This window comes from Ranitomeya imitator, chromosome 7, assembly GCF_032444005.1.
Source record: "Ranitomeya imitator isolate aRanImi1 chromosome 7, aRanImi1.pri, whole genome shotgun sequence".
Taxonomy (NCBI): domain Eukaryota; kingdom Metazoa; phylum Chordata; class Amphibia; order Anura; family Dendrobatidae; genus Ranitomeya; species Ranitomeya imitator.
In genome coordinates this window covers 50,465,044-50,487,799 of record NC_091288.1, presented here as the reverse complement: position 1 = coordinate 50,487,799, position 22,756 = coordinate 50,465,044, and the positions used below count along the sequence as shown (strand labels likewise).

Below are 22,756 nucleotides of genomic sequence, written 5' to 3'. Positions count from 1 at the left end.
CACCTGTTCACACTTGGGAGATGCTGGTCAAGTTTTTTTGTATAGCTATTTTGGAGGGTGTGGCTCCCTCTGCTTTAACACTGCAGTCCTCCCGTTGACCTGAAGGTGTTCTCAACCAATTCTACTTGCCCATTCAAATTGTAAGTTGTAGCTCAGGAGAGATGTGTTTGTCCATTATTGTAGGCTTTTTAGCCCAAAAGTGGCCTGTTCAGTAGGATAGAGAAGGGCTATGATAGGACCCATCAGAGAAGTGTTACCTTGCCGTGGTTGATGGGTATACATGAGTTGGCCAATTTATGGGCTAAGAACCTTTGCTTTTCTGCAAGTACATCTTGCTGAGGGACAATGCGGTTGGAAGTTATTTCTATTGACACTATATGTCTTGGCATTCACAGAGTGCTGCTGTGCTCTTTTATACATAGATTATAAATTTTCTTTTAATTATTCATTTTCATTGGAATTGTTAAAAATCTAAATAATATATATATTTTTTTTTAAGATAAAGCAGCAGCCGCCCCTGCACCAGCTAAGAAGGCACCGATTGATGGAAAACTTTTCTTTGTTTCTGAGCCAGCAAGTGTAAAAGTTGCAGAAAGTAAGTGGATAGTTTTTTAATTCTTTTTTTTTTCTTTACACGTTTTGCCCATTTATGTAACCTATCTTCATTCTTTCAGACCATACAGCAACATTCATTGCTAAAATTGGCAGAGATGTTACCCATTTATCTATCTATCCTATCTTTATTCTTGCAGAGGGTACAGCAACATTCATTGCTAAAGTTGGTGGAGATCCAATTCCTAACGTGAAGTGGATGAAGGGCAAATGGAGACAGCTTAACCATGGTGGTCGCATTGTAGTTCAACAGAAAGGAGATGAAGCTAAACTAGAGATTAAAGAAGTCACCAAAACTGATTCTGGGCAGTACAGATGTGTGGCCTTTAATAAGCATGGTGAAATTGAGTGCAACACTAACCTGACAGTTGATGAGAAGAAACAAGAGGCATTGGAGGGTGACCTGAGAGCTAAACTTAAAAAGTAAGTATGTTTCCAAGGGGCAGGTCATGTAGACTTGTAAAAAAGTCTTTACAGTGTTCATTCATTTTACCTATTAAACGTATTTACCTTAGAACTCCAACTAAGAAGAAGGAGGAAGAAGAGAAAGTTATTGATATCATGGAGCTTCTTAAAAACGTAGATCCAAAGGAGTATGAAAAATATGCCCGTATGTATGGCATAACAGATTTCCGTGGTCTACTTCAAGCCTTTGAGCTCCTCAAAGCTAGCAGAGAGGAGGAGAGCCACAGAATGGTATGTTCAGGGATATTTATTGTTTATAGGTATAATAATACTGAACAATGTATATAATAATGTGGTTGCATAGGGAAAATTTGAATTTTTAACCATATTAGGTACTAATGTGGGTAATTTGTGTTTTTCTATGTGGATCAAGAAAACAAATGCAGGAAACTATTCATTGTCTGCCCTTTGCAGATCAAACATTAAGGTTAATATTAACCCCTTTATGACCTTAGATGTATCCATACATCCAGGTTGCCTGATACTTACTGATCTTGGATGTATGGATACATCATGGTGATCGCCGTTGCACAGAGGCTGTGCGAGCGTGATCACCTTCGGGTGTCAGCTCATTCTGGCTGCTGACACTCGGCTCTCAATGCCAGGAATGGTGCCTACACAACTCCCTGCATTTTAACCCCCTAAATACTGAATTAAGCAAGCAAGCAGAGGGAACAAAGCCCCTCTGCCTTTGGATTGGTGACCCCACAACATAACGTGGGGGCCAGATCGTTGCCATGGTGACTTATCACTCTGCCTTCTCAATTTTACCATACGTGGAAAGTAAAAAACAAAACCAATTCCTGAATTATAGGTTCTTGTTTATTCTGCCTCCCAAATATGGAAAACAAAGCAATCAAAAAATGTCATGAGCCCGAAAATGGTATCAATAAAAACATCAACTTGTCCTGAAAAAAACAAGCCCTAACATGACTTTGTTAGCAGAAATATGGACAAATTATAACTCTCAAAATATGGTGATGCAAAAACTACTTGTTGGAAAAATAAAGCGTCCTTTAGTGTGTGACAGCAGCCAAACATTAAAACTGATATAAATCTGGTATCGGTGTAAGTGCACCGACCCGAAGAATAAAGATGTCTAGTCACTTATACTGCATGAGGAACGGTGCAAAAAAAAAAAAAAAAACCAGTTCTTCACCTGCTGTTGATTTGTTCCTTCTGCCTCCCAAAGATCGCATTAAGGCTCAGGTCACATTTATCATGTGCTCTATTATGAGCGCTTATATTGGGATTTTGGTGTAAATCTTTGAAATATGTGATTCAAGTGGAAACCCCAGAAAAAAATTCCCTATAATGAAGCAGATGGAGGCACTGTGGATTCAATCTGACCTGTGATCCGTCTTTTTATTATGAATGTATAAAAGTGCTCTTGGAAAGTTTTTTGCACCTCTGAAAAAAGGACACAATTGAACAGAGGCATGACAGAGTCCAGAGTAACTATGCTGCCTCATTAAAGTGTACGGATCCCTCAGGTGTTTCACCTGAATTACGTCACTTGAAGATTTAAAGGGAAACCCCGATGTAAGTGCTCAGTGTAAAGCACAGGATAAATGTGATCCCAAATGTTATGTAAAATGTTCCCAATAAAAGCTTCAACTCCATTCACAAAAAAAGCAAGCCTCCACTCAGGTCCGTCATCTGTTAATGAAAATATAGGGTCTTCCATGTTACTGGTAGCACAAAGGCTCTGGAAAAGTGAAATGGCCGGCGCCCCCCAAAAGAAATTCAGGAAATTCTGTGCTCCAAATCCCCTTCCCTATTGAGCCCTATTGTGCCTAAACTGCAGTTAGTGTCCACACGTTTGGCATTTCTATAGTGATGAGAGCCCACATAATTTATGGGTGCATGAGCTGGGCACAATGTGTGGGCACTACAAAGTACTGGTCACTACAATGCTAGTTTGCAATTTTCACTTAGCAACATCCACTGCTACTTGTTTCTGGAAAACACCCATGAAGTCAAAATCATCACAACGCCTGTAGATAAATTCCCAAAGGGGTATAATTTCCCAAATGTGGTCTTTAAGGGGGATTCTGCTCTTCTAGCACTTAGGGGCTCTGTATATGGAGTCTGAAAACTATTATAGAAAATTCTGCGTATAACAGTACTGCTTACCATACTGCGAGATTCGGGAGGTTCCGTCCCTCCTGAGTGTTGCCATATGGCTAAGCAATACTGTACAGTTACATATGGGGTATGTTAGGTCTCGAGTTCCCGCTTCTGCACAGGGGGAATCTCGAGCCATCTCCGCTGCGGTCTCCCATTCTTGTCCAGCCGCGGTGGAGTCTGCTCAGCGGGGACGTCGGTCCCAGCGTCTTGCTCAGTCTCACTCTGTACAGAGAGTTACTGCTGCTTCTTCAGCTTCTGCCATTAAAGCCAGTGCTGGTCAGCAGCGAGCGGACTTCTCTGGGACTAAGTCCTTGTCTGCACACACTGAGCATGCCCAGGGCAAGATCTCCCGTTGGAGATCGAGGGTCATGTGCTCAGGCTCTGCAGCACATTCCATTGGTCCTCTTGGCAGATCTTGGAAGGGCAAAGTTTCTGTGGCCACTTCCTGTGCTGCAACTTTATAAACTGCGCATGACCGCACGGCCATGCGCTAGTGTACAATTGTTAATGTGTGTATGTTGTGAGTGCAAGTCGTCCTTGGATACCCCTACCCTATTGAATGTCTGTTCGCGGAAGGTGTATGGTTGCTATCTAGCGCCCGACTTATCCTACAGCACGAATCACACATTACAGCGTCCAGTTGCTGTGACCGCCAGTACGGCGCCGTGCACTTCCTCTGTGCTTTCCTTACCCAAGCCTGGGTGGTTAGTGGCGTTCGTCAGTGCGGCACCACATGCACTCTTGTGCCTTAATATTGTTATATAGTTTCCTGACACACCCAGTTGCGGTGTTGTGCCAGCAAGGGTCTAATCGGACTTCAATCCTAGTTGGGGTTGAGTTCGCTGACTACTTGCTCGCGCTCTATGTGCGGTACCGCGGTCCTGTGACGCAACAGGATCGCTTCCTTCACGCTGGGTGAAGTTTAACCCACGTGTGTATACTTATGAGTACTGCCATATAGTCCGTCATTACTTGGCAGCAGGTTCCATCTCTGCACGGTGGACCCTGGGCTGCGAACGCACCATACTCTATCTGTCTTATTATTTGGTGCGTTCCGCTAGCCCTAACATTACACTAGCACCAGGGTCTGGCTAGTAATGACGGACAAACAGCAATCCTTGCGGTATATCCAGCAGCTGGAGGGTAGGTTGGTGGCTCTTGAGAGCGCAACCTCAGCTGTGGATGTTACCGCAGTTGCTGTACAGGCTGCTAGCGTGGCTGCAGCAACCCTGTCCATTGCCACCCCTGCTCCGACATTTTTTCGCCTCCCGCTGCCAGAAAATTTTTCTGGTGATAGCAAATTTTGTAGGGGATTTGTGAGTCAGTGCTTTATTCACCTCGAGCTCCTGGCTGCACGTTTTCCCACAGAGTGGGCTAAGGTGGGATTTATAGTGTCTCTCTTGTCGGACAGGGCGTTGGAATGGGCTACGCCGCTGTGGGAGTGTGGCGATCATGTGGTGCAGAGTGCTCCGCTGTTTCTGAGCACTCTGAAACAGGTCTTTTTAGGACTTCAAGTCACCCATGATACTGCGCTCCAACTGCTGGCATTAACTCAGGTTGAGTCCTTGGTCAGTCATTTTGCCGTCCAATTCCGCACTTTAGCTTCTGAGCTGGATTGGTCGGATAAAGCTCTTATCCCCATATTTTGGAGGGGCCTGGCTGACCACGTTAAGGACGCTCTGGCCACTAGGGAGGTTCCTGCCACACTGGAGGAGTTAATAACTGTCTCCACTCGAATTGACCTCCGTTTTAACGAGCGGAGGTTAGAGCGAGCCCAGTGTAGGCAGAGGTTTCGGCTGGCTCCTACCTTCGCCAAACCTCTGGAATCTCCGATCCTGGTTCCTAAGTCACATGAGGCCAGGGAAGTGTCACAAGCGGGATCTAAGTCCCGGACCGCTTGTGCACTCAAGGTCTGTCATGTTTGCCAGCAGTCAGGACATCTAGCCACCAGATGTTCTCAGCGATCGAGGAAACATCAGCGTCTAGTGGTAGCAGGTGGAGGTACACTAGACACGGCGACGTTTGCCTCTAAATTGTCCTTTAAGGGGACAATTACTATAGGCTCATTCTCCCACTCGGTAGAGCTCTGCGTGGATTCTGGGGCGGAGGGCAATTTTATGTCTTCTGCCTTCGCCCAACGTCACGCAATTCCCCTGGTTATGCTAGCTCAACCAGTAACGGTACGAGTGGTGAATGGGTCGACACTGCCCTCACAGATAACACACCAGACCATCCCTTTTACTCTGTCCATGTCGCCATCTCATCAGGAGATTATATCTCTGCTCGTCATTCCTGAGAGAATTGATGAGGTCCTGTTGGGAATACCTTGGCTACGGTACCACTCTCCTCATATCGAGTGGTCCTCTGGCAGAATCCTGGGATGGGGCGAATCTTGTGGGGGTAGGTGTCAGAGGGAGTGCGTTCAGGTTGCTACTACTGAGGTACCCGCAGATCTTTCCTCTCTCCCCAAGCAGTATTGGTCTTATGCAGACGTGTTCTCCAAAAAGGCGGCGGAGATCCTTCCACCCCATCGCCCCTATGACTGTCCTATTGATCTCTTCCCTGGTGCTGAGCCTCCCCGGGGTCGAGTCTATCCGCTATCTCTCCCGGAGACGGAGGCAATGTCACAGTACATCCAGGAAAATCTGGCAAGAGGATTCATTAGGAAGTCAGTGTCACCTGCTGGGGCAGGGTTCTTCTTCGTGCAGAAGAAGAATGGGGAATTGCGTCCATGCATAGACTACAGGGGTCTTAATGCCATCACCGTTAAAAATAAGTATCCTTTGCCCTTGATATCTGAGCTCTTCGATAGGCTTTGGGGAGCAAGGGTATTTACTAAACTAGATCTGCGGGGTGCTTACAACCTGATTCGCATCCGTGAGGGGGACGAATGGAAGACGGCTTTTAACACCAGGGATGGGCACTATGAATATCTGGTGATGCCCTTCGGGCTCTGTAATGCCCCAGCCGTTTTCCAAGACTTTGTGAACGATATCTTCCGGGATATGCTTTCCACCTCGGTCGTAGTCTATCTGGATGATATTCTCATCTACTCTCCAGATATTGACTCCCACCGGAGAGATGTTTGCAAAGTCTTCGACCTCCTACGGGCAAACTCCCTCTATGCCAAGTTGGAGAAGTGTATGTTTGAGCAGGAGTCCTTACCTTTCCTAGGCTACATCATCTCTGCCCAAGGATTGGCTATGGATCCTGCCAAACTACAGGCTGTGATGGACTGGCAGGAACCCCATTCTCTTAAAGCGGTGCAGCGCTTTATGGGGTTCATTAATTATTATCGCCAGTTCATTCCGCACTTCTCAACTTTGGTAGCTCCCTTGGTTGCCCTCACCAAGAAGGGGGCGAATCCCAAATTGTGGTCTGAGGAGGTCTCCAAGGCCTTTAACTCTATAAAGTCACACTTCGCTAGCGCTCCCATCCTACATCGCCCCAATGTTGATAAGCCATTTATCATGGAGGTGGATGTCTCTTCTGCTGGTGCTGGAGCAGTCCTCTTCCAAAAGGATGCTCAAGGTCGGAAGCATCCTTGCTTCTTTTTCTCCAAGACCTTCTCACCAGCAGAGAGGAATTATTCCATCGGGGACAGGGAGGTGCTAGCCATGAAGTTGGCTTTCTCGGAGTGGAGACATCTCTTGGAGGGAGCACGTTTTCCCTTCCAAGTCTTCACAGACCATAAAAATTTGGTGTACCTGCAGACAGCCCAGCGGTTGAATTCTCGCCAGGCCAGATGGTCCTTATTCTTCTCCCGGTTTCATTTCACCCTCCATTTTCTTTCTGGGGAGAAGAACATTTGGGCCGACGCTCTCTCTCGGTCCGTTGTGTCATCTGCGGAGGAGGAGCCTCAGCTTATTGTCCCAACCGAGAGCTTGAGAACTGTGACCCCGGTTTCGCTAGAGTCTGTGCCCCCGGGCAAGACTTTTATTCCATCCAGTTTGCGACCGGAGGTTCTCTCTTGGGCACACTCGTCCAGGGTGGGTGGACATTTTGGTACCAAAAGGACATCTGAGTTACTGGCGAGGACATACTGGTGGCCGCATATGGCTCGTGATGTCGCAGAGTATGTTCGGGCGTGTGTCTCTTGCGCCAAGAACAAGACACCTCGGCAACGGCCAGCTGGTTTGCTTTATCCTCTGCCGGTGGCGGACAGGCCCTGGGAGATGGTCGGGATGGACTTTGTGGTGGGCTTACCCAAGTCTCGTAACTGCACCATTATCTGGTTGATCACCGACCACTTTTCCAAAATGGTGCACTTGGTGCCTCTTCCTTGGCTACCTTCTGCACGGGCGTTGGCTGTCTTGTTCGTTAAGCATATCTTTCGCCTACACGGTATGCCAGACAAAATTGTTAGTGACCGGGGTCCCCAGTTTGCGTCTCGAATCTGGAGAGAGCTTTGTCGTCTACTCAGTATTGAGTTGAATCTCTCTTCGGCATATCATCCCGAGACGAATGGGTTGGTAGAGAGGGCCAACCAGACCTTGGTCACATATTTACGACATTTTGTTTCTGCCAGGCAGGATGACTGGGCATCCTTGCTACCGTGGGCAGAGTTTGCACTTAACAATGCCGTAGCCAACTCCACCAGTCAGACTCCATTCCTCCTAAATTACAGCCAGCATCCGCGTGTTCCTGTGCCCATGCCTGTGTCTTCTGCTGACCCCAGGGTGGCAGACTGGGCTGTGGAGGCACGGGACATTTGGGACCGCACGCAGGATGCCATTCGGGCCTCCAAGGAGAGAATGAGGTCCTCTGCCGATGTTCATCGGCGCCCCGCTCCGACCTTTGCTCCTGGCGACTTGGTGTGGCTCTCCGCCCGTAACATCAGGCTGAGAGTTGAGTCCACTAAGTTTGCTCCTCGCTACTTGGGTCCCTTCAAGGTTCTCGAACAGGTTATTCCTGTGGTCTACCGTTTGGCTCTTCCTCCACGCTTGGGTATCACCGACACCTTTCATGTGTCCCTCTTGAAACCCGTATACATGTCCCGGTTTTCCGAGTCATCTGCCGGGACATCGGGTTCGTCTACGGACGATTACGAGGTGAACGCTATTTTGGGGTGCAAGGTGGTACGCGGCAAAAAGTTCTATCTGGTGGATTGGAAGGGTTATGGCCCAGAGGACAGGTCATGGGAGCCTGCTGAAAACATTCGGGCCCCACAGCTCATTGCTGCCTTCGAGCGTAGCGAGGCCCAAGGAGGGGGGGCCCTAGGAGGGGGGTAATGTTAGGTCTCGAGTTCCCGCTTCTGCACAGGGGGAATCTCGAGCCATCTCCGCTGCGGTCTCCCATTCTTGTCCAGCCGCGGTGGAGTCTGCTCAGCGGGGACGTCGGTCCCAGCGTCTTGCTCAGTCTCACTCTGTACAGAGAGTTACTGCTGCTTCTTCAGCTTCTGCCATTAAAGCCAGTGCTGGTCAGCAGCGAGCGGACTTCTCTGGGACTAAGTCCTTGTCTGCACACACTGAGCATGCCCAGGGCAAGATCTCCCGTTGGAGATCGAGGGTCATGTGCTCAGGCTCTGCAGCACATTCCATTGGTCCTCTTGGCAGGTCTTGGAAGGGCAAAGTTTCTGTGGCCACTTCCTGTGCTGCAACTATATAAACTGCGCATGACCGCACGGCCATGCGCTAGTGTACAATTGTTAATGTGTGTATGTTGTGAGTGCAAGTCGTCCTTGGATACCCCTACCCTATTGAATGTCTGTTCGCAGAAGGTGTATGGTTGCTCTCTAGCGCCCGACTTATCCTACAGCACGAATCACACATTACAGCGTCCAGTTGCTGTGACCGCCAGTACGGCGCCGTGCACTTCCTCTGTGCTTTCCTTACCCAAGCCTGGGTGGTTAGTGGCGTTCGTCAGTGCGGCACCGCATGCACTCTTGTGCCTTAATATTGTTATATAATTTCCTTACACACCCAGTTGCGGTGTTGTGCCAGCAAGGGTCTAATCGGACTTCAATCCTAGTTGGTGTTGAGTTCGCTGACTACTTGCTCGCGCTCTATGTGCGGTACCGCGGTCCTGTGACGCAACAGGATCGCTTCCTTCACGCTGGGTGAAGTTTAACCCACGTGTGTATACTTATGAGTACCGCCATATAGTCCGTCATTACTTGGCAGCAGGTTCCATCTCTGCACGGTGGACCCCGGGCTGCGAACGCACCATACTCTATCTGTCTTATTATTTGGTGCGTTCCACTAGCCCTAACAGGGTATTTCTACATTTAGCAGACATTTTGGGATACATTTTGGGGCCATTTTACCAATTTCCCAGTGTGAAAATGTAAAATCTGGGGCTAAACCAAAATTTTGGTGGTAAAAATCTAATTTTTTTTTTCATTGCCCAATGGAAGAAAATCATGTGACCCACCTGTGGTGTTAATATGATAACTACACCCCTGGGTGAATTCATTGGAAGGTGTAGTTTGTTAAATGGCATCTCTAATGGTGGCTCTGCTTTTCTGGCATCTTAGGGGCTCTACCAATGTGACATGGCACCCTCAAACCAGTCCAGTAAAATCTGAATTCCAATATGGCACTTCTTCCACTTTGAGCCTTGCGTTGTGCCTCAAAAGAAGTTTTTGACCACATATGGGTATTGGTGTACTCAGGAGAAATCACACAACACATTTTGGGATCACTTTCTCCTGCTATCCTTGCAAAAATAAAAAAATGGGAATATAATAACATTTTTGTGTAAAAAAATGATATATTTTTTTCACAGCTTTATGTCATAAATTTCCGTGAAGCAGCTGGGGGTTAAAGGTGCTCAAAACACATCTAGTTACATTCCTTGAGAGGTCTAGCTACCAAAATGGTTTCACATATGGGATATCGGTGTACTCAAGATAAATTGCACAACAAATTGTATGGTGCAATTTCCCCCGTTACCTTTGTAAAAATGCTAAATTTGGGACTAAAAAACATTTTTGTGGGTAAAATGTGGTTTTTTTTATTTTCACGGCTCAATGTTATAAACTTCTGTGAAGGACCTGGGAATTCAAGGTGCTCACCACACATCTAGATAACTTCCCTGAGGAGACTAGTTTCCAAAATGGTGTCACTTGTGAATGGTTTCCATAATTTAGGCATATCTGGGGCTCTCCAAGCACAACATGGCATCCGCTAATTATTCCAGCAAATTTTGCATTCAAAAAGTCAAATGGCGCTCCTTCCCATCGGAGCCCTACCGTGTGCCCAAACAGTGGTTTTCTTCCACATATTGGGTATCAGCATGCTCAGAAGAAATTGTACAACACATTTTTGGGTCCATTATTTCCTGTTACCCCTGCAAAAATAAAAGAAACTTGGGTCTAAAGTAAAATTTTTGTGACAAAAAGTTAAATGTTAATTTTCTCCTTCCACATTCCAAAAATTCCTGTGTAGCACCTGAAGGGTTAATAAACTTTTTTATTATGGTTTTGTGTACCTTGAGGGGGTGCAGTTTTTAAGTTGGTATCACTTTGGGGTATTTTCTGTCCTATAGGCCCCTCAAAGTCACTTTAAATGTGATGTGGTCCGTAAAATAATGGTTTTGTAAATTTTGTTGGAAAAATGTGAAATTTCTGGTCAACGTTTAACCCTTATAGCTTAATAACAAAAAAACTTAAAGTTTCAAAAATGTATTAACTATTTTGTTTGATATAACGCTCTGATTTAAGGGCATAAAAATGTAAAGTTTGAAAATTGCTAAATTTTTGCCAAATTTCTATTTTTTTCACAAATAAATGCAAGTCATATCGAAGAAATTCTACCACTATCATAAAGTACAGTATGTCACAAAAATTAATTTCAGAATCAATGGGATCCATTGAAGCATTCCAGTGTTAGTACCTCATAAAGTGACAGTGGTCAGAATTGTAAAATTTGACCTTGTCATTAAGTTGCAAACAGCCTTGGGAGGTAAATGTGCTCATAAACTACCAGTATTTATTTTATTCTTTTTTTACTAGGAACTTGAATTTGAAGAACGATCTCAAACAGAAGAGCAAGAATTTGATGAACTTGTTGCTTTCATTCAGCAAAGAATGAGCCAAGCTGAAGTAAGCATAATCTCCTCCATATTTAGTGATGCTGAATTTCAAGAAAGAATTAGGTGGAGTTAATCTACATATTTGTTTTGTTTTTTCTATAGCCTATCGATTTAATTAAAGACATTGAAGATCAGACTGTACAGGCAAAGAAGGAAGCAGTCTTTGAATGTGAAATCAAGATTAATTATCCTGAAATCAAGCTCTCTTGGTACAGAGGAACTGTCAAACTAGAATCCAATGAAAAATATGACATCAGCATCCAGGAAGACCGCCATATTTTGAGAGTTAAAAATTGTCAGCCAGAAGACCAAGGAAATTACCGTATTGTGTGTGGACCACATCTTGCTAGTGGCAAATTAACAGTCATTGGTAAATATGTTGAATATCTAAATCTATAACCTTGAAGCGTAACTTGAAACTTATGTGCCCCAGTGCAAATTCTGCAACTGGGACACCTCATCTATCACGTGCTACTTATAATATTGGTGTTTTTATGTGATGGTGCTTAATTGGTGCCCATATGTGACTTCCACCTCTTTGCCTTCAATAGTTATAACTCTAGAGTTTTTCTTAGCAAAGTCAGAGGATTGAAGGTTTCTTTATTACTATAGAGATGTAATTGACTGCATTTGATTTGTAGAACCATATGAAGGCAAAACCTTTTTGCAAAGATGTTTTTTTTTAATATAGATGCACTGGAATAGTGGTATTCAAGGGTGTACTTACCTATAACATACAAGTGGCAGTATATGTCGGAGCCATAACTAGCAGTTAGGTTGTGTGTTATATTAACAGTTTACTGCAGTGATCCCCAACCTTCTTTACCTTGAGAGCCACATTCAGCTCTGAGAGAGAATTCTAAGCCACATTCAAAGCCCTCCCCCGAGTAGTGACATCTACCTCCCTCCTCCATCACAGCAGTGACACCCAGATTCCTCATTATACATATAATAACTGCCAATGCTGCACCAACGGCAGTACCATTCTATGTCCAACTTAGCATTTACTTCATTTATCTCTCCAACCGTAAGGTCAGTATATTTACATTCAGATCTGCTCTTCTGTGTGGGGATACTCACAAAAGTTACCATCTAGAGACCTGCTGTTCACAACTGTTTGCTAGGCCTGGTAACACTGCACCAAGTTGACACCCACGAGCCACACATCACTTGTTGCTCCCGAGCCACAGGCTGGGGATCCTTGGTTTACAGTATAAGTGGCATATTTTCTAATGTGGTAGGATTCAATTACACTTTCTACCCTGACCTCCTTATACCTTTGCCACTTTTAAACCAAGTCTGGACCTAAGAGGTCCTATTTTGACCTCTAAAGTGGAAACCAGGTTCTGTCATAGATACATTAGATTGAAAAGGGCCCACAAACTATTCTTGCACCAGGGTCATTTTCTATCTGTGTCATCCAATGGTTCAATCCCATTATATTATATTAGTCTTATTCTCAAAATTATGCATACATTTATTTACAGAGCCTATGATTGAGAAACATCTCGAGCATCACTCCATCAAAGAAGGACATAGTAGCACATTGGTTTGTGCCTTCTCTATTCCAAATGTAAAATCCCAATGGTACAAAAATGGTAAAGTTCTTGAACCTCGAGGAAGATATAGAACAGAGGTCAATGAGAAGATCCACAAACTTACCATTCAAGATGTAAGAACAGAAGACCAAGGACAATACACTTGCAAGTATGAAAATCTGATAACTACTGCAGACCTCATCATTGAAGGTGTGTATTGAATTCTGACTGTATCAGACATAAGGTTTGCCACCTTCTATGGACTTACATGCAGCATATTTATTCTTATTTACATCTTATTTGCAGCTGAAGCAATTCAGTTCACAAAAACTATCCAGAACATTGTTGTAAGCGAGCACGAATCTGCAACCTTTGAATGTGAGGTATCCTTCGATGATGCTGTGGTCACATGGTACAAAGGAACAATGGAATTGGAAGAGAGTGACAAATACAGTTTCAGAAGTGAAGGTCGCTGGCATTACATGACTATTCATAATGTCACAGCAGAAGATGAAGGTAGGTGACTTTCTCTTTACTGTCAATGTGGTCCATATGCCAAAAATCGAGAACCATCAATGGTCAGTTCCCGCATAAATGGAAAGCTATCATGTGAATTATGGAATTATAAGTCTCTAATTTTTCATTCTATAGGAGTGTATTCAGTAATCGCCAGTCTTGAGCCAAGAGGTGAAGCCACAAGCACAGCTGAACTGTATCTGACAACCAAAGGTTTGTAATAATGGACACCTAAACACTACACTCGGCACCTCAAGCCCACTCATATACATGGCTATGCAACCCTGATTCTGTGTGAACATGGTTACGGAGGACCAAAACATTTTTTCAAGTCTTATTTGACATGTTTATTCAATTATTTAAAAGATATATGTGACTCTCATCCTACTTTGTATATACATTCACTCTAAGTGAAACTTTAAGTGCCATGGTTCTTTATAAAAAAAATTGTTGGAAATGTTTCCTACCACTGCGCACTTAAGTTCTTATTCCAAAGTGCCATCCATAATGAATTAATAAGGTTTATAGTCCCAAACATTCCTATCTAATTAGTAAGTGCCCTCTTTGTGAGCCAGCTGAAGTGTTACAATGATCAGTTCCTCCATGATAAATGGCACTTCTTATTTAATGCTGGTTACTTATAAATTCTAAACATAATTTTAGGTATATATTATGAATTTTAAATTATTAAGGTGCGTTATTTTTTTCAGAAATGAAGTTAGAAATTAGACCTCCAGGTAAGCAATATATTTTTAAAGATTATACCAAATTGACTTTTTATAATATATGCAATTTTTTATGAATTAATCAATTACGGTAATTACTGTAATTAATTAATTGATAACAAATATAATTATTGTTTATAGATGTTCCTGATACAAGAGTACCATATATATCTGCTCCTTCTGAAGAGGAGGCGATCATCGCAGGTACGTAAAAAACCAGAAGAGGATTTTTTTTCACACTGGTCATCAAAATCCAAATTATGCCCTATACAGTTCTCACTTCCCATGTCATCTATTAGGTTTAGTTTCGCAGCCTGTTAACAATACATAGAAAATTGTTAATTATGTATAATAAAGTAGTATCTATTTATTTATTCTAAGAAATCATACTTCCTCCTCATCTTCCGGAAGTGAAGAAACAAAAGAGAGGTACATAAAGAGTACAAGTGTAATAAAAGCATCATTAACAGTCATTTAAACTGTGATATCTCATTACTAAACATAAAATCATCATACTAAAGTAATGTGTTACCACATATGCTATTTCATGGCTAATATCATGGTCCCCATAAAGCAGTTATCTCATGATGTTGAAGGCCTGAAAGTTCTGAATTCTTATTATATATTAAACAGTTATTCCCATCTTAAAGGGAAGCTATCATGAAATTCAGAAAATGACCACCTCTCATGGCAGCCTGTTCCACTCATTGATCATCCTCACTGTCAAAAGGTTTTTTTCTAATATAATCTGTATCTTCTCCCTTTCAGTTTCATTCCTTCTCGTGTTTCCATGTGCAAATGAGAATAAGGATGATCACTCTACACCAGTGTTCCCCAACTCCGGTCCTCAAGAGCCAACAACAGGTCATGTTTTCAGGATTTCCTTAGTATTGCACAGGTGATGGAATTATTGTCTGTGCAGGTGATGCAATTATCACCTGTGCAATACTAAGGAAATACTGAAAACATGACCTGTTGGTGGCTCTTAAGGACCGAACTTGGGGAACACTGCTCTACATTGTGACATCCCTTCAGATATTTGTAGACAACTATTAAGTCTCCTTGTAACGGAGGCCAGGGGTAGTTGTACCAAATTATGGCTGCTCTGTTGAACCCTGGCCCTCCGTCATAAACACACTGTCCCTTCTGTGGTGCACTTACTTGTAATGCTGGGTCCTCCTTGGACTGCTGGGCCTTCTTTTCCTTCAGCATTACACAATGACAGTCAGAGTCCAAATCCAGTTTCAACAAAACAATTTTACTCAGCTCGTCCAGTTTAGTCACAGAAACAGCTCAAGGTTCTTCACAATATATCACCATTCTGTTCCCTGTGCTTTTTCTCACTCCTTCAGGAATATCACAGGGTTGTACCATTGCCTTCGGTACCTCAGCTTCCTGACTGATAAGACTAACCAACTTCAGGGGTCCCCCGCCCGTTTCCCTCTCTAGAGGTGAAGTAGAAGTATGGCTCCTCCATTCCATGCTAGGTCGTAGACCCCGGACATTTAGGGTTGTTCCCATGAAGTTAGCAGCTACCATCTTGATGCTGCCCTTTATTCCTCCACTGCTATATGACTGCTAGCCCCAGGCCCTGGACGGCTGGGCTCCCCAGCTTAAATGTTATGGGACACAACTGTCCTGTCCTGGCTCCCAGCCCTTACTGACTAACTACAGGAAGCTCCCCAGCTACTCCCAGTTGGCCCCTCCTAACTCACTAAATTTTATTGGACTAACCTACTTCTTTCTTACTCTATTGTGCCCCCTAGTGGGCTAAATCTAAATTCTACATGTGTATATATTTATACACATCATGGCAATGTTATAAGATATATAAAATATACCAGCTTCTCAGGGACGTAATTAAGGATGGCGAGACATGAAATAGCCTCCGTTCCCACTTACATCCTCTTAACCTTCTTTTTTGCAAGCTAAACATTCACAGATCCTTTAACCGTTCTTCGTAGGACATAGCTTGTAGTTTGCTCACCATCCTGGTAGCTCTGATATAAAAATATGCAAGTAATTATTTGACAATAGCTTCCCTTTAAAATGTTATGACATATTGCTAGGATATGACATAACATTATGATTGCCAGGGATCTGACCTTGGGGACATCATACCAATTCTCAAAAGTAAATTGACAGAGAATCATTTTGAGGTTTGTGGGCATCCGTAGTGGTTAGAAACCTTCAATCAGGAAGTGATGCTATATGCTAGCAAAATGCTATCACTTCCTGTGGTTGGTAAATGTCTACTAGCTCTATTAATCATTGGATTTTTTTATTTTGAGAGGTCATTATTTCTACTAGATAAGAATGTAATTAATACATTTTTATCCTCCTTAGTACCTAAACCAGGCACAAAGGTTATCAGAGATGTCCCAGATATCGGAGAGGAAGTTCCACCATCTAAAAGTAAGATACCTGATGACAGGATGTGTGTCTATAAGTATATATGTACATTTCACTTTTATTTCAGTATGTTTTGTGTATATAATGTATATTTAGTGTACTTACTGGAGTTTGTGTTATTTGGTTGTTTTTGTCTGTGATGTGTGTTTTTGTAGTGGCTTGTTTCTGACAGTTATTGGAAATACATCTTTTTGTGACATATCGTGTATCTGTTGAGTTTACTGCTATAGTTAGTAGACATCTGCATTCGGGGAAAGCAAAGCAAAGTCATTGATATATTAAAATATTCTTACTGATATTATTGTATTAAAGTTTCTGTAGTTGGAAAGAAACAAAAAGTTCCAGCAAAACCTGCTCCTTCTGCGCCAGCACCTCCTGCTAAAGGTAAATATTAAGGATCAGAATAACCTCTTAACATGGCCAGTACGTTTAACAGTAAGCTTTGCTTGAGCTCAATTTTACTAAGAAGAAAGACTCCCAAAGACATAACATCAAAATTAGCTGCAAAACTAAGTATCTAAAACATTCTTTGGGAAAATACTCTCACTGGATGTGCATCTTCTTACTTTTTGTTTTCCGTTTTGTGCTTCTTTATGTTGGTGGGTGTATTCTAAACTTCGGTATGTTTTCTATGTTTGTCTGTTCTGTCTTTTCTTGATGTACAGTGCTCCAAAACTACCTTGAACTATATCACATTGTGCTTGTGCTGTGGTGAATATGATGAAAGAAACATATGCTACATTATTACATGTCATATAACTTGTGTGTATTATGTCTGTATTTTTATGTGAAAATTCTTATTAAATCATAGTCTTTTTCTTTATTATCTGTTATTCAGTTTTTTAGTGGATTATATCTATCTATCTAGCTTTCTATCTATCTATCTATCTATCTATCTATCTATCTATCTATCTATCTATCTATCTATTATCTATCTATCTATCTATTTATCTCTCCATCTATTGTCTGTCTATCTATCTATTATCTATCTATCTATTATCTATCTATCTTTGTAAGTATGTAGCTATCTTTCTTATTTTCACAGTCTTCTTTTCAGGCCATTACATTGTGTCTACCTTTTTATCATCATATTAACTGAGAATTTTCTATCGTGGGTCTAAAATATGTAAAAATATTTCCTGTCTAGTTGAGCACAGTCTTTTCTATTTCTTTGTAATCTGTTATTTTGTCTATTTGTTTTGTTTTTATCCTTTGGTTTGTCTGTCAATCAATCAATCAATCAATCAATAAGTGAAACTTTTTAATATCTCTCTACTGAGAGGATTGTGTTGAGCAATTGTTTTGCTCAATCTCATACTAATGTATCTACTATTGGTCTATCGCATATTAATCCATCAATCTAATATCTATGTATCTGTCTATCTCTGTATGTCACCACTATATTTTCTGATTTTTTTTTATCTATCTCTCTGTCCAGCACCTTGGGCCCACCAGAGAAAATCATTTTTGAGGCCCACTATGTAGCTACATAGAAATAAATACAAGACCACCAATTGTGTGGTAAAACACGTGAATATCAGGGTATAATATAAGGTAGTACACGTCTTAATTATGTAGCAGGGGTTGAGGTAGCACCCTCAAAGAATACAAAGTAGCCCCATCAAACAATATAATGCACCCTCATATAGTATAATACAGTCACCTCATAGAATATAATGCAGCCACCCATAGGGTATAATGCAGCCCCCCTCATATAGTATAATGCAGCCCCCCACAGAATATAATGTAGCCCCATGGGAATATAATGCAACCAACTCATAGGACATAATGCAGCCCCCCCATAGGGTATAATGCAGCCCCCTAGAGAAAATAATGTAGCCTCCTCATAAAGTATAATTCAGCCTCCCTCAAATAGTAAAATGCAGCCCGCCCCCACAGAATATATTGCAGCCCACTCATAAAGTATAATGTAGCCCCCTCAGAATATAATGCAGCTCTCTCATAGGGTATAAGACAGCCCCCCACAGAATATAATGTAGCCCCCTCAGAGTATAATGCAGCCCCCTCATAGGGTATAATGCAGCCCCCATAGAATATAATATAACCCCCTCATAGGGTATAATGTACCCCCCTCATATAGTATAATGCAGCCCCCCACAGAATATAATGTAGCCCCTAATAGGATATAATACAGCTCCCCTCATAGGGTATAATGCAGCCCCATGCATAGTGTATAATGCAGTCCTCTCATAGGGTATAATGAAGCCCCCTCATAGGATATAATGCAGCCCCCTCATAAGGTGTAGTACAGCCCCTTCACAGGCTATAATGCAGCCCCCCACAGAATGTAATGCAGCCCCCTCATAGGGTATAATGCAGCCCCACCACAGAATATAATGCATCCCCCTCATTGGGTTTTATGCAGCCCCACATGGTATATAATGTAGCCCCCACAGAATATAATCCAGCCCCACAGTCCTACAATCTTATGGCCACCAGAACTCACTGATATATATAAAAAATAAACACTTTACTCACCTCTCCTCCTTGTTTCCAAGCTGATTCCAGCCCTGCTCCGGTATCAGCAGCTGTCCTGCCGTCTACCCGACATGCAGTGGGTATGCGATGAAGTGACATAATTGAGCACCTGCTGTGGCAGAGGCAGAAGGGAATGAGGGGAGAAGGAGAGTCAGATGATGCTCTCTGCTCCATTATTGCTTTCAACTGTATCGGCATTTATGATGCTGACATAGTTGAATGCACACGCACTGTGGGGTGGCACTGGTGCTGGTCCCCCTACTTATGGGCCCCATAGCGACTGCATGGGGTGGGGGCCCCTGGGGGAACAGGGGGCCTGGTCTGCCAGCCCTGGTAGCAAGCAGTGTGAGCTGCAATCTGCAGCTGGCACTGCCCGCTAGTAAAGTGAAATGAATATTCACCCCTTTCCACGCCCATGGGGGTTTGGGGAAGAGTGAATATTCATTTCTCTTTAGCAGTGGGGACAGGCTTTAGCTGCAGCAGCTGGCTTCTGCCCCCTGTCACCCACTGCTGATCTCCTGGCATCGGGCAGGTCCCTCTGACTCACAGGCCCTATAACAGCTGTGTGGTCTGCCTCTTTTGGCCCTAGGCAGCTGCCGGCCCTGTATGCCAGTAGGTATCAGTGTCTGGGCCCACCATGCTCAGTGTATGTCTGTCTGTTTATCTAATATCTATCTATTATATGTATATCTATCTAATATCTATCTATTTGTCTGTCTATCTGTCAATCTTAAATTATATTAAAAATGTTGTATTGTGTGCCTAAGATTTTGAACATAAACCTGTCTTAGTAAACGTGGTCAATTAATCTGTCAGTTGTGTCTACTCTTCAGCTCTTTGTAAAATAGACTGAGTTGATAACACATTCTTACCAAGCAAGAATCTTCTTGTCACTAATCACTCTTCTGCTCTGCATCTTAATTATTTTTTTTCAATGAAATGGATTTCTTGTAACACAAATGCATATTTTTAAAGTCCCTGCTAAACCAAGAAAACCAGAAGAAGTTACAGTTGTTGCAGTATCCAAAAAGAAAGAAGAGTATTATGAGGTTCATGAGGAACCAAAGACAATTTATGTTGAAGAACCTTATCCTGAAGAGGAGGAAACCTATGAAGAATATGGCAAGACAGAAGAGGTTTACGAGAGACACGTTTACGAAGAAGAGAGACAGTACTATCAAGAACAGGTCTATGAGAAAAAGCAACAGTATTATCAGGAAGAAATTTATGGAGAAAGGGAACAATATTATGAAGAAGGTATATTGTAATTCTGTTATATATTTGGTAAATTTATCATGGTTTTCTTGTGTCTGGTATGCTTTTTTATGTTAATTCTATTTTTTCCAGCAGTATCCATTTTATTTCCCTGATATTGTACTTATTATAAGACTTATGTTGTACTTGTACAGTAGGAAAACCCTACAGATCTAATGTGTGTTATGTCAGAACCCATCTTGTACTATGGTGTTTATCTATTGTTATAGGTTTAGAACACTTTTACATCCAGAGTCAGTATCTTAGATATCTACATACTATCTAAAATAATGAAACGTAGATGTGTTAAAAATACATCTCAATAGTATAAAACATCTTCACATTCAACTTATTTTTCTAAAGCCTTTGAAGAGGAGATCCCTGAAAGAAGGATTGAACCCGGAAAACCAGGAGCACCTGCAGGTACATACACTAATATTAGTATGCTATCAAGATATTGAGATTTAGACAGTGTAGTTATTTTTCTGAAGTCTAAAAGCACAAATGGAAGCTAAATATATTATTTGCAACAGAGAGGAGGCTTGTGGATGAACAGTTTGGAAGAAGAGCTGTGACCGTAGAAGAGGAAGCAGGCATCTGGAGACAAGGTTTCTCTATGGCTTTTAACGTTTAGAAACCAGTTGTAAAGGGGCTTTCCTGAGGCTCAAAAATTAAAATAAAAATCCCAAATACTTTGAAAAAGCTTTAGTCATTGTTAGATATAATTTTCAAGAGGAAATAATTTTGAGGTTACATATTGAATTCCAAAATCGGTGCACATCTTCCTCCTTCGTATTTTTTTGGTGTTTTTTTCTTCTATGAATGTTTGGACCATCCATATTGAGAGCAAATGAGCTGGAACATGTCCTCTAACAGAGTGAGCCAAGAACCAAGAAGGAGGCTGACAATCAAGATCGGTCGGCGTGTTGGGCCCCCATCTATCTAATTTTGATGATTTATCATAAGAATAGGTCATCAATATCATCAGCCAGAGAATCCATTAACTTTTTTTTAATTCCTGGAATATCCCTTTAAAGGGAACCTGTCACCTGAATTTGGCGGGACCGGTTTTCGGTCATATGGGTGGAGTTTTCGGGTGTTTGATTCACCCTTTCCTTACCCGCTGGCTGCATGCTGGCCGCAATATTGGATTGAACTTCATGCTGTGTCCTCCGTAGTACACGCCTGCACAGGGCAATCTTGCCTTGCGCAGGCGTGTACTACGGAGGACAGAGAATGAACTTCAATCCAATATTGCGGCCAGCATGCAGCCAGCGGGTAAGGAAAGGGTGAATCAAACACCTGAAAACTCCGCCCATATGACCGAAAACCGGTCCCGCCAAATTCAGGTGACAGGTTCCCTTTAAGTGTACCTCACATAGATGTTTTTGGTTACTAAAATTATAATTAATGATAATAAATATTAACTATAGATCTGTTAACAGTACAGTGTATTCAGTTAGGGTTTTCTTTTTAGATTTATATGGTTTTCTTTCTAGATAAATAAATTCAACTTTGTAAACTGATTTATTTTCTATAAATTATCTTTAAAGGGCAAGAAAAAGCCAAGCCTGCACTGGTGCATGAAGAAATCGAAGCGAGAAGAGGTAAGTTATTCAATTCATTCTCCTTATTTTTTCTCCTAATTAACCATGTGAAAACAAGTAGTCGTCACAAAGCATCAGTACCTTACAGCTAAACCCATCTGCTCTACACCATTTACAATTAGCCTCCGCATTTAGAAAAAAAAACCTTTATTGCCAGATTAGACTTCAGCAAATAGCGCACATAATTGCTGAATATACACGTTATTTTTTAAGTACAAGCTCGTCAATGGGCAGTTTCAGAAGAAGAGGTTCCTCTTTCCATGCGTAGAAAACAACAAATAACATCTGTAAAAGGTATGGGGAAGGGTATTGCAAGCATTGATAAATAATGGCAACAATAATGCTAATGCAATACCAACACAGCCATTTTTTTTCAGCTGGCTTACAGATTTTGTATCTTTTTTTTTAAGGAAATTTTTAACACTTTAATCAGCAGTAGAAGAAAAAAATAATTTGTATGCTAAGCTTATTATTTTTTTTTTATTAATTAGACTTACTAAGGTGAGTTTACAACTGACTAATGTGCTTCTTGCAATCCTAATGTGTTCAATAAAATTCATTTTTACTGTCAAAATAACGCATATAAAATAATATGAAAATATAATATTTTACATTTGCTCACGTTCAGTGGCTGAAAAAAGAGCAGCAGGAGGATTCGCCTATCCTCAAGAAGCAGAAGAGGCTGCCGCCGGCACTGGTATGTCCTATAATCGTACTACATTATTTATAATATTGTTTTCTCAATGTTTCGATTTTCCCATAACTGTTCTTTAGATCTATTGTCATATGTAAATATATATGAGTTCTTTGAAGTTCATGGGTTAAATAGAATGTCTTATACATCCTATAGTTCCCACTGTATATGAGAAGATGGTTGTAGAGGAGAAACGGGCTGTGTCTATCTCTAGAAAAGAAGAAATTTCAGAAGGTATTAATAACAATTCTTTCCTTTTTGCTGAAAGCG

At 42.0% G+C, this 22,756-nt stretch overlaps 1 protein-coding gene across 1 annotated transcript in view; it reads left to right on the top strand.

The window, feature by feature from the left end:
* TTN (titin) overlaps positions 1–22,756 on the top strand; it is a 281,101-nt gene that overhangs the window by 111,776 nt on the left and 146,569 nt on the right. Inside the window, exons 98-116 of the mRNA XM_069735553.1 lie at positions 500–595; positions 753–1,035; positions 1,128–1,308; positions 11,162–11,251; positions 11,344–11,611; positions 12,729–12,989; positions 13,086–13,295; positions 13,431–13,508; positions 14,006–14,032; positions 14,162–14,224; positions 16,367–16,435; positions 16,745–16,816; positions 19,907–20,188; positions 20,549–20,608; positions 20,719–20,793; positions 21,745–21,792; positions 22,006–22,086; positions 22,421–22,489; positions 22,643–22,720. Of these exons, the coding sequence (XP_069591654.1) occupies positions 500–595; positions 753–1,035; positions 1,128–1,308; positions 11,162–11,251; positions 11,344–11,611; positions 12,729–12,989; positions 13,086–13,295; positions 13,431–13,508; positions 14,006–14,032; positions 14,162–14,224; positions 16,367–16,435; positions 16,745–16,816; positions 19,907–20,188; positions 20,549–20,608; positions 20,719–20,793; positions 21,745–21,792; positions 22,006–22,086; positions 22,421–22,489; positions 22,643–22,720 (2,391 nt within the window). The remainder of the gene's footprint in view (positions 1–499; positions 596–752; positions 1,036–1,127; positions 1,309–11,161; positions 11,252–11,343; positions 11,612–12,728; positions 12,990–13,085; positions 13,296–13,430; positions 13,509–14,005; positions 14,033–14,161; positions 14,225–16,366; positions 16,436–16,744; positions 16,817–19,906; positions 20,189–20,548; positions 20,609–20,718; positions 20,794–21,744; positions 21,793–22,005; positions 22,087–22,420; positions 22,490–22,642; positions 22,721–22,756) is intronic.